A 12,567-nucleotide genomic window follows, 5' to 3' on the forward strand; every position below is an offset into this window, starting at 1 on the left:
ATTTAAAGCATTTTTTTTCTCTTTTGAAATTTCATGTAATACATTTTTCATAATTCAAGTCACTTTATAATTATATGCATAAAGAATTCCAATGTCATATAAACAATCATTGGCTTAAAACCATGGGTTATCATTTTTTTATTGGTTGGTTCAATCTAGCAATTTATATGTATCCTCGATTTTCTTGACTCCATGGTAAGATGTTATTATGATTTTTTGTTCACCCTTTTCAATTAGTTAATCAAAGGCGAATTTAGATTATGATATTAGAAAACAAAAAACGCGGCATTCACATAATTTACTATAAGCCATCGGCTACAAGTTTACTACGAGCTGCATTCGTACTCGGTGGTTTAGTCTACTCGAATCGTTTCTTCTATACAGTCAGATTACTAAGAAACGATTTTTTTTACCACGTTGGTTTTTTATTTGGTTGAAGATAAGTAACAAGAGAGTTTTATAGTTGGTTCTTTAAGGTAATTCATATTCTATATGGAATTTATTTGGCCTGTTAAATTAGTTTTTTGGTATCCTATATGCCTAACTATTTATATATTTAAATTATTGCAATTTATAAACTTTGATTACTTTAATTGTCTTAATATTAATTTTGAAAGTTAGCATTTTTTGTTTTCTTTTAATCATCTCTAAAGGCGTCTTTGTTAAAGATTTGAAAATAGGTAGTTTTTTATGAAAGAATGGAATAAAAAATGTTCACCCTTTTCAATTAGTTAATCAAAGGCGAATTTAGATTATGATATTAGAAAACAAAAAACGCGGCATTCACATAATTTACTATAAGCCATCGGCTACAAGTTTACTACGAGCTGCATTCGTACTCGGTGGTTTAGTCTACTCGAATCGTTTCTTCTATACAGTCAGATTACTAAGAAACGATTTTTTTTTTACCCACCCTCCCATCCCTTTTATTTTTAACAATTTTATGAGTAATCATTGTTTAGGTCAAAATGGCCGGGCCCTACCCAAAATCTCCTGAATACATTGAAACGGACAGTGAGGAACCCCCTCCAGTTCAGACTACTAGTTCATCTCATGTTGAAATGGAGCAACCCAAGACTCCAAGCAGATCTTTGTCTGATAGCATTCCCAGTGTACCACCCATTATTTCTAACCCAAGTTGTTCTACTACACTTTCTCGCCCAAGAGTTCCTTTGATGTCTACATCAACAATCTCAGATAAACCCATTAATCCAAGTGATATGACAGACCCATTAGGTCTTAGACTCCTAAACATACCCATTACATCTTCTGTTTATCCGGCTTTGCTAGGCGGAATTATCCCAAAAATGAATCAACCTCCGTTAGATGTTCTTCCCCAAAGATCAATACCTGCTTCCCAGCATGATAATGAAAAAATGGTTCCCAAGAGACAAAAGAATAAACGCCAGATATCTTCAGGTGTGTTATTTGTTATTTCTGTCTAATTATAGTCAATTTTCCAATTATTCTTATAATTGAAGGAGCATTGGATTTATTATGAATTTTCCTAGATTTTAACTATCTAATATTTTGTTTTTGATAGCTTATTTCTTATTTTTTTTTATTATAATATTTTATTTTTTCTCTGAAAAACAAATAAAAATTTCATATAGATTGAATATTATTTTTCTTTTTATTTTAGATAGTTCATCAAGTGAACCTTCCAAGAAAACCAAGAAAGGTGGAAAAGTTAAATTCAAGACCAAACATTATTCTTCAAGTTCCTCGGAGTCCACTTCCTCGAGTTCTAGTGATACTAGTAGTACTGAGTATGAGTCTTATGATGATTATAAAAAGAAATCTAAAAAGAAAGGTATACTTTTTTAAATATTTTGATTTTATATGAAAAACTTTAAGTATGATGTTTTTCTTTCTTTGGTAATGCATTTATATTTATTACTAAAATCACGATCATAATGATACATATTTACTTTCTTAATTTTGTTACAATATTTTTCCTTATACATAATATAGATTTCTATTTTTATTACTATTATATTGTTAATTTTAATTCAGTTAAATTTTGGATTTTGAAACATTTCTTTTCAGACAGAATACATCTTATTATATTTTAAATCATGTGGCACATATATTTTTCTTGTCAATTTGTTAAATTCTTTTGACTTTACTTCATTTTTTTATTATCTATATTTTATAGGTAAGAAGAAGAAGTCTAAAAAGAAGAGATCCAGATCTAAAGATTCATGTTCTATTGTTGGAGGGCGCAAAGCACAAAAAAATTTAAAAAAAGGATCTGACATTTTGCAAGAAGCTCCATTTTGGGTCACCATGCCTGCCGCAGATCTCAGATTTCACAGAGATATCACACTTGAGAGGATTAATGTAAGATTCTTATATATTTTTGGGGTTTTTTATATTTTTCAAAAATCTTTCTTTTTTCTACTTCTATCTTCTTTCTATCTTTTCTTTTATTTTCGGGAAGGGTTGTTAGTGTAATTTGGTATTTATTATTTCAATTTTTTCTAGTATTTTATTATTTCTGTGATTTGATTATTTAATCATTTTTATTTTAATTTTCAAATTTCTTATTAAAAATAGCCTAAAACCATCTTAGGATTTATAGCAAGTTTTACTGAATAAGAGAATCATATTGGTTCGACGATTACGATGTTTTTATCTATAAATAATAAAGTTTACTACTTTGAATAATAAAGTTTGTTTTTTCAGAACAGAGATGACAAAGCAAATGATTCGCTTATCTTTGTAAAAACGGTCAGCAAAGACATCAATCGGTTAATGAACCATTATCAAGATACGGGCAGAAGATTGGTGGGTTTAAGACCACCATCAGATATGTTGTTAGATCTACAGCAGAGTCTCGCTTCTGTTTATGATGGCGTTAAGGTCTGTTATCTAATGTTTTTATATTTAATAAATCATATAAGTATAATATCTTGATTATTCTTATTTGTTTTGTTTTTTATTAACAAAGCTACATATACACTTTGAAAGGTTTGTCTGTTTATTTTTTGATATGAAATACTAGTCAAGTACCTATTACAACTGGATTTGTTTATTTATATGTTAAAATTAAAATTGGGATTTGTATTAAAAGCTCAAATTTTAATTTTATAAAAATTCTTTCATGAAAATAATATGTTGCCTAATCTTACAATCAGCTCTCTGGTCATTAAAATTCATATTTAGAATTAATTTATCAAGTTCTTGTTTTATTGACTTGTGTTTGATTTTTATGGATATAATCTTTGTTTGCTAAGGATTTATTATATGAAAAATTTGATTGATTCATTATTTTTATTCTCAAATTGTAATAAAGATTGTGTTCACCTTATAACGCATTTGTTATTAAAGGGAGTGACAGGTTATTTGTTATAACGGGGGTGATAGGTTTGAGTTTAAGCTTTGAACATCGTCATTAATCTAAGTTGTTTATTAATTGTTCCTGCTGCTATTATTGACTATGCAGCATTAATGATAGAATAAGGGACTGTTCTTATTAAAAATTTGTAACTGCATAATGAGCAACAAATTCGTTAAAAATGTTATAAATAATTTTTATCTTTAATATATTAAGTGTGAGGCCTTAATAAATAGAAAATAGAGGGAATGTCTTGGTTCTAATTAAGCACAGCTTATAATGTACTGTTAGCTAATATCATTTTTAAACAAAAAATTACACTTATATTAGGGGGACATTCTATAAGTAATTTTGCTTTCTCACTCTTTAAGGGGGGTGGGGGAGTGTGACTTATCATATTTTTATTTATCTCAAATAAACTTAGAATAAGGCCTTGTCTGTGTGTTATTTTGTTTGCTCATTTTAATCAACAGATTTCACTATATTTAGCATGTTAAAATTGTCCTATCAAATTTAAACTTTATATAATTAAATTTGTAATTGCATATAATTGGAAAATAATTAACCTAAGTTTATTTTAAGATTACCTATAAAGAAATAATTATTTTAATATTTATGGAGAATTGTTTTTAATAGCATTATAATATATTTTCTTATTATTAGAATGCAGAACGAGTGCTAGGCTATCTTGACTGTGCCTACACCAAACCATTCAGGATTGTTAATCAGATTGCATTGAGCGGGGCTCAAAGTTTCACAACTCAAGAACAGAGACGTGAGATGAATTCACTAAGTGCCCGAGAGAATGATCAGTCATTTCAGTCCCCAAATGGCAGATTTATTCGTGGAAGGGGAAATGCTAGAGGTAGGATTTCTAGGGGAAGAGGAAATTCCAACAACAACAACATCCGTTGTTATGGATGTCAACAAATCGGACATCATATCGCAGATTGTCCCTCTCCTAATACCAAAAACGGAAAATGATTCTTGTATTTATGAATCAACTAATCTTGAGCATATTCCTTTATATAGTGATAACCCACCTTTTTGTCTTTTTGAATTAGATGATAGTTGTCCTGAGAGTGAGTTAAAAAATTTTGATGAACTTTCTAGGATTCAAAATAATTTATTATCAAATTTTAATTTATCCTCGTCTATTCATTCAGAAAGTTCAATTCATTTTTATGAATCAGTCTTAAAAGCTCCTGATTTGGTAATTAGAACTTTAAAATATGGTTATGAGCCAGTTTTTACTTCAAAGCCAAATTCATATTTTGAAACTAATAATAAAAGTGCACGTGATAATTTATTATTTTTCCAAGACGAAGTAGTAAAACTTCTTAACAATAATATTATTCAAAAATTAGATCATAGACCCTTAGTTTGTTCTCCAATGACTGTTAATATTCGTACTTGTTGCTTAACAAACACAACCAAGAAAAGGTAAAATTTGGGAATTATAATTTTTAAATTTACTTTCTTATTAGATTTTTTTTTTTTCTTATGCATTTTTTGGCTATTTTAAGGAGTATTTAATTTTTATTTTTTTCTTGGTTGTGTATTGATTTATCACGATATCTTAATAATTTAATGATTATAGATTCTGTAACTCTTAATGATATTAAGTGTGTCATACCCCGATTATCCCAAGATTGTCATATGACAAATTGGGATTTGAAGGGTATGTATCACCAAGTATATCTTAAACCAAGTTGTTCTGAATATTTTGGCTTTGCGGTGCCGGATGTTTTCGGTGTACTTACATATTATAAGTACATTCGTCTTCCATTCGGTACTGCAACAGCTGTTTTTATAACTGATGCACTTATTAAACCTATTAAATTTTTTTGCCATCGTCTAGGTATTGATATTTCAATATACATAGACGATGGCATCACCATTGAGCTTACATATTTTAAATGTTTAACTTCCACATACTTTGTTATATCGATTTTATTATTAGCAGGATGGTCTTTACAAATTACTAAATGTAATTTAACACCTGTTCGTAATTTGCAATATCTTGGTTATTGTCTTGATACTTGTAAGATGCTTATTTCACTTCCTGTTACAAAAATTGAAAAAGTTTTTGTTTTTATTGATAAAATTTGTGATGCTTTTCATAGTAATACTTTATTTCCTGTTAAAATTATAGCTAGTTTTCTTGGTTTACTGGCTCATTCTTATTATTCTCATGGACCATTTGTAAGATTTGTATCTAGAAATTCTAATCATACTGTTGGACAAATTGTTACTCAATATGGTTGGGATAGTAATTGTTATATAACTAGTGATATGTTCAATGAAATTAGTCTTTGCAAAACATATTTTCCCTTGTTGAATGGAATGCCTATTCGACAAGAACAAAAAGAATTTCAAATCTTAACTCCACATCAAACTTCTTTGTTGGCCTGTGAAATTGATCCTAGAGATGTCAATCTACCTTACCACGTTTTCATTTCAGGCATTTTTAATTGCATACATGATTTTGGGATTATTAAGATTTACACTTTTAAATGTATTATATTGGAATATGATTAGAGAAATTCTTGAAATTACATACAGACGGATAAATAAATATTTTTCAGATTATTTTATTAAAAAGATATAAATTTCTTATTATCTATTTTAAGTTTAATGCAATTAAAATAATTAACAATCAGATAGTTCAGACAAGGAGAGTTATGTATTCAAATCTGGATCATTTAAGTTAATTAATAACTATATCTTCACACCAGAAGAACAAGAGTATTCTTCTGCTTTAAGAGAACTTTATTCTGTTGTTAAATCATTTGAATCATTCAGTCAATTTTTTCTAAACCATCCAAATCAAATTATAATTTGGCTGACTGATTCACAATGCTTATATAGTTTTTTAAAGTTTGGTTCTAAGAAACCACATATACAAAGGATACTAGTGGATATTAAATTACTTGAGTTTAAATTTAATATCCACTTGTATCCTAAATGGCTTCCTCGAAGTCATCAGCTTATTTCTATGGCTGATTATGGATCAAAATTATCTCATTCTTCTGATGAGTATGGTATTTCAAATACTGATTTTTTATTTTTATTAAATAAATTTAATATTTCTGTTACTTGTGATGGTTTTGCATCTAGTAAGAATTGTAGAGTCTCTAAATTTATATCAGCTGTTCCTCAAATTAATTGTCTTGATGTAGATTTTTTTCTTCATTCAATGTTGTCTACTGAGCTGTATTATTTGAATCCTCCAGTTAATTGTATTTATCGCACAATTAATAAGATTAAATTATACTCAGATATAACATGTTTATTAGTTTGTCCTTTTTGGCGCAGCCATATTTTTTGGACAAGTCTTGTAGACTCTCATTCATTTAAATGGTTTATTAAGGATTATTGTATTTTTAATCCATATTATGTTAGTTCTTCAAAGTGTACAATGTTTCAAGGATTTAAAAATTTTCCTTCTATTGCATTTTTGATTAAAACAAATCAAAGAAATGCTGTACCTTTGCCTGATTTAAATGTTTAATATTTTTTTTATATATATATATATATATATTTCTTCATTTTCTATTTTTTTTTCAAAGTTCTAAAATGACTGAAAATGAGATTGAGATATGTATGCTTTCCAACAACGCCACCCTACCTCTCAGAGCCACTTCAGAGTCAGCTGGTTTGGATTTGTTTTCAGCAATGTTTTGTGTTATTCCATCTGGAGAGAGAAGATTAATTAGTACTGATATTTCAATTAAAGTGCCACATGGTTGTTATGCCAGATTGGCATCACGTTCAGGATTAGCATATTTTGATAAGATAGATGTAGGTGCGGGTACAATTGATAGTGATTATACTGGAAATATTAAAGTTTTGATGATTAATAATAGTTCTATTCCATTTGTCATTAACATTAAAGACAGAATTTGTCAACTTATTTGTCAACAAATTTTTTTGCCAAAAATCAAACAAGTAGATAATTTACCCTTAACTTTTAGAGGTAATCAAGGTTTTGGTTCCTCGGGAAAATAAATTTGTGTTTTGTTTTTAATTTTCCTTTTCATGTAAAATATTAATTTTTCAGACTGGAAGTTTTTATATTAAAATGGTTTGCTGAAGTTGTCATTAACTTTAGAATAAGTTCTGTTTTCTATTGTTTATCTATACAGGTTAACTACTGTCATTTATTTTTTTTGTAAAGAAAATTAAAATCATTTTTTATATTATCTTATTTTAAATTTTAAGTACTCTGTTTTTAAAGACCTATATATTTTTTTTTTTTTTTTTAATTTTTAAATCCACTTAATACATATCTTATTTATTTTTATGGGTATCATAAATTTTTAGTTATGGTATTTTAAACATGTTAATTTATTGTTTAGACTTCATCATGGTCAATTATTACAAATATTCAAAGCAACTTCATAGTCAATTTGATGATCAACCTTTAGAAGTTAGGGGGCCAACAATTTTTCCTTCAGTTTTTACTAAATATAATTTTTCTGTTAGACGGATTAAAAACATAAAGTTGGAAGCTTCCTCAAGATCAAAAGGAACACAACTTTTGCATAATAGAGTCTTAATACGTTTTGAAAACTTTTGTAATATGCAAAACAGAAATCTATTAAATTTTTCATCTAAAACACTGGAAAATTATATTACTCAACTAGAGGATTCTAGAGCAAAGCTTTCTCATATTACTGGTTTATGTGGCAGCATAGAATTTTTAGTAGCTGCTACAAAGATTAAGAATCCCTGGAGCAAATCTGTAAGCAGGATGTATGAAGGACTTATTCGCAGAGCTGCTAGTGAAAAATCGTTTACTAAAAAAGCTCCAGTTCTTAAGTTGACATCTTTACTTGGTCTCATTGACAAATATATTTCACCATTTGTTGATAATCCAGATAAGGTGAAGTTTAATATTTTTTTTTTTTTTTTTTTTTTTTTTTTTTATTTTAATTTATTTTTCATTATTTTTAATTTTAATGTTTCAAACTAAATTCAGTTTCCATTAATATTAACAGTTATGCCACTAGAGGCCTTTCAGGGCATAAAAATGTTTTCTTCTAAAAATCTATGTTAGGGTTAGTTACATATCAAAAAATAAATAAATATGAATCTTTCAAAGATTTATGAGTAGCTGCACTGCAAAAAGAACCAAATTGGTTCAGCGGTTAGTAAGTCCTTTTTAAAATTGAGAATAATATCCACATGTTTTCAATTTTAATTCTTTAGATATCGCTTGTATGTATCAGAGCTGTCTATGCCCAATTTATGCAATATGCACTCCTTGCAAGGTTAACTGATTTGTTGAGATTAAAAGCGGTGGATTTGACTGTAACAACTTTAGTGGATACTCCAGCAATTTCTGTTCGTTTTCGATGTTCTAAATCTGACCCACGTTATAATGGTAATACATCATACATTGTTTATACAGGAATGGATTATAATTACTTGAATTTTTTTCTCACAAATATTTTGTTTATTTTTTTTTACAATTTCTTTTGGATTTTAACTTTACAAAGTAATTTTTAATCTTTTTAAATTTTATGTTTATTTAATGACATTCAGATTAAAAATTTTTTTTTATAATGAGAAAAAATTTTTGTTATAATATTCAATATTCTACAGGTGGACCTTATTGTTTATACAGTTTAACTGTTCTATACTACAACAGGATGCGAATATATTCTGCAGATTCATCAGTTATGGACAGATCTTTCTTGTTTCCAAGAACAGGTTCAGGTTCTGATCCGGGTGCTACTAGGCAAGTTTTTAAAAAAAATAAGAATTAATTTTAATTTTGTAAAAATTTCTGATTACTTATTTTTGATTTTTCTAATTTAGAGTTCTTGTAGCTGACACAAGATTTAAGATAAGCAATCAAACTCTTATGAATTCTGTTAATTCACTTTATTCTGGATTAGGAGTAACTTACAAAATTACAAGTAAAAGTAGCAAAGCTTTGGGAGTTTCACAATGTTTCAAACTAGGTCTTCCTAATGATTATATTAGGATATTAGGCCGATGGAAATCTATTCACACAGCGCAAAATTATAGAGATTGCGATGAGAGTACTTTACTTAAAATTCATTCAAATTTACCCAAAAACATTTTTAAAACTTGTAATACAGATTCTTCTTCTCGTCAATCATCTGTTTTACCATCAAATCAATCTGCTGTTCAATGTCGCTCTTTAGATGTTCAGAAACGTTCATACGAACTTACTGTTTTGAAACTAGATTATCTGGAATCTATACACTGGGAGCTTGTCAGGAAGTTAAAACTTCAAGCTGTTCAGTTAGCAGAAGCCAAGAGGTTTATAAGCATCCTTCAAACTCAATTATTGTCAGCCCACAATCATTTATTTTCCCGCAAACCTGTACCCCAAATACAAGGGAATATTATACGTTTTCCTTCCAACCATTCGGCTGTTCAGTTTCTAATAGGATCTGGATATTGTTATCCCAACGGAGTTCCTGTTCATACAGACGGGTTTCCTGTCGCCAGAGAAGTGCCGGTTGTTAATCACCCTGATGAAATTGATTTGGCACTAGAAGATTTTTCTACGACCACAATTAATTTACCTTAAGATTATTTGAATTTTCTATTTTTTATCATTATTTAAGCTGTTTCAACAATAAATTATTTTTGTTCTAAATAGATCAACTGCTTCTTATTATTTATTATTTTGTTTTGTTTATTTCAGATATTTATATTTAAGAAAAAATGACATGAGGCTAAGTCTTTCATTTTTTTGGCCTGTTAAATTAGTTTTTTGGTATCCTATATGCCTAACTATTTATATATTTAAATTATTGCAATTTATAAACTTTGATTACTTTAATTGTCTTAATATTAATTTTGAAAGTTAGCATTTTTTGTTTTCTTTTAATCATCTCTAAAGGCGTCTTTGTTAAAGATTTGAAAATAGGTAGTTTTTTATGAAAGAATGGAATAAAAAATATCCTAATCAATAAGCATCTTCTATATAACTTGTATTGTCCTATCTACTGTCTGTCCATCTAACGATAACGTTTAGAAAAGATTTAATTTCTCTTTATTTTCATTTATTTAGTCTGACTAGAAGAATGTTCAATATAAAGTTTTTTTTCTCTAACTGATTGATTTTGTCATTATTGGATGAACGCTTTTTTTTTATTTTAGACCACTCATGTAAAATCATTAATAGCATGAGTCTATACTATTTTACTTCAAATTAACAATTTACTTAGAGAGACAGAGGAAAAGTAAATTTCATATATTAAAAGCAAGGCTTTTCTACATTAGGGTAAGCTCATTTGTATTTAGCATGTTAGCATTTTCAAACTTAAAGAAAGTCAGAGAGTCCACTTTAATCATACTTCTTGATCAAACCTCATTATATGATTTTTATTATCATGTTCACTTGATTATTAAAGGCGAAGCATTTCTATAATTATGGCATGTCACGTTAGTTTAACCCTTACAGATCGGGCCCCTATTCCCACCTTAATAGATCGGGGGGGGGGGGGGTCATATTGACCCCCCCCCCCCTCTATCTCGGCTACTGTTACAGTTAGAGACATAAAAATTTTTTCTGGTGGTTCATGTGTATTTTTAGAGAAAATTACCTTTTCTAGTCATAGCGGTCAGACCACTTCTTAGCCGCTTATTAGCGGCCAGCCGCTAAATATTAAAACATCTGTAGAGCGGCCAATTTTGCAGCTAGGATGACCAAATTTTAGGACGAACTTTTATTTTTCATAACAAAAAAATTACTTTTTCAGATCATCGCCGAAAAACGGCAAATAACGGAAACCGCCATTTTCGGCGGTTACGGCGGTAAAACGGCGGTTGGCGGCGCCAATTAATATTTTTATCTGTTTACTGTTGCTCAAGGATTTACCAAAAAAAATTTTAGGCCTCTAGCTGTAATAGAAGCCACGATATTCATGATATATGTATGTAGTAAAAGCCGGACAAAAATCGGTCATAAAGTCGGTCAGGGAGCGGTCAAACGGTCACAACACCACTTTTCTCAGAAGGTCATTGATATCTAAGTATTGACAAAAAAAATTTTAGGTTTCTACCTTATAAACAAAAGTCATAATGTAGAAATTAAGATTTATTTAGAATTTTTTATAAATTTGGTTCCACCTAACCGACTTTGACCGGACGCCACGACCGACACAGACCAGATATCCTTATAAGATCAACTCTTGCCGACGTATAATTACTAAACTTAAAAAGTCATGAAGTCACAACTCTCTATCTTACCTACAAAAAAAATGACATTGAAAAAACGGAGGGGGGGGGGGTCAATATGACCCCCCCCCCCGATCTGTAAGTGTTAAACATGTAATAATTGTCCTATCGATTTCAAACTTTACATGATGATTCCTGCAACAAACAGATATGATTTAAGAATCGTAGCAACTCTTTAATCGGAACCAGAAAGTCTGTACGTCCATTTAAATCACTATTTGTATGCTTTAATTATCATAATCATCTGATTTTTGGAATACCGAATCCTATTGCCAAAAGATACAATGCATGTTATAGTCGAATCATCTCTATAAAAAAATCTTAAAATGTATTTAAGAGTACCATGCAATTAAGAGGTTTTGCAACAAATTTACTTACAATTTTGTTTAGACTTATTATAATGTTAAGCAAAGCATCTCTATTACTTAACTTTACTGCTCCTCTAAAGTTTTTTATGTCAGTCAGTCGATCTGTTGCTTAGTCTGTCCGTAGAGTAAAGTTCACATCAATTGTCCATTTTCTATCTAAGCATTGTCCAATCAAATAGAATGTGTTTCTCGATGAATCATAGAAATGAGAGTAAGTAAAATCCAACAGACAACAAACCCTTTGCTTGCACGACATTTATCTCTAGATACTAACTGTACATTGTATATAGCTGCGCCTGTAAACGGACTGAGGCATTCTCATACTGTTAACATTTGTATGTGTCATGCACCAGACATAGCAGTAGTAGATTCAATATTTTACTCCTCTAGCATGACACGGTGGGGTCATGTCTCGCTATTTTTGTCTTATTTTCTTAATAAATTCGAATAATCTTTAAAGATTCTATTTCTATTTCCATATATTCTCTGCAGCTTTTTGTAATTTCCATCGTATAGCACAAAAACTAAATTAATGACTTTTCTGATGTCAATAAAATACATAGAAAATTACAACATATTTATAAATTGTCTGTCTTTTATAGCCAGGGCTTTAAGATAATTTTTATTTGGATT

The 12,567-nt window shown here is 29.2% G+C and overlaps 2 protein-coding genes across 3 annotated transcripts; both read left to right on the forward strand.

The window, feature by feature from the left end:
• The first annotated feature begins 228 nt into the window (after positions 1-228).
• Positions 229-4,825, forward strand: LOC145306023 (uncharacterized). Its single transcript, XM_080147956.1, has 6 exons — positions 229-476; positions 963-1,419; positions 1,643-1,813; positions 2,159-2,343; positions 2,689-2,865; positions 4,004-4,825. The coding sequence occupies exons 2-6, from the start codon at positions 969-971 to the stop codon at positions 4,322-4,324; spliced, it is 1,305 nt and encodes a 434-aa protein (XP_080004082.1). The 5' UTR covers positions 229-476; positions 963-968; the 3' UTR covers positions 4,325-4,825.
• A 2,576-nt stretch (positions 4,826-7,401) lies between these two features.
• Positions 7,402-9,988, forward strand: LOC145305559 (uncharacterized). 2 transcript variants are annotated; one of them, XM_080147224.1, is made up of 5 exons: positions 7,402-7,488; positions 7,702-8,228; positions 8,555-8,751; positions 8,946-9,086; positions 9,454-9,988. In XM_080147224.1, exons 2-5 carry the CDS (start codon positions 7,710-7,712, stop codon positions 9,845-9,847), a joined length of 1,251 nt encoding a protein of 416 aa, XP_080003350.1. In that variant the 5' UTR covers positions 7,402-7,488; positions 7,702-7,709; the 3' UTR covers positions 9,848-9,988. The 2 variants fall into 2 exon arrangements, with proteins under 2 accessions (XP_080003350.1, XP_080003351.1); XM_080147225.1 differs by having other exon boundaries at positions 7,829-8,228.
• Positions 9,989-12,567: the final 2,579 nt, after the last annotated feature.

This window comes from Acartia tonsa, chromosome 14, assembly GCF_053477335.1.
Source record: "Acartia tonsa isolate MP-2025a chromosome 14, ASM5347733v1, whole genome shotgun sequence".
NCBI lineage: Eukaryota > Metazoa > Arthropoda > Copepoda > Calanoida > Acartiidae > Acartia > Acartia tonsa.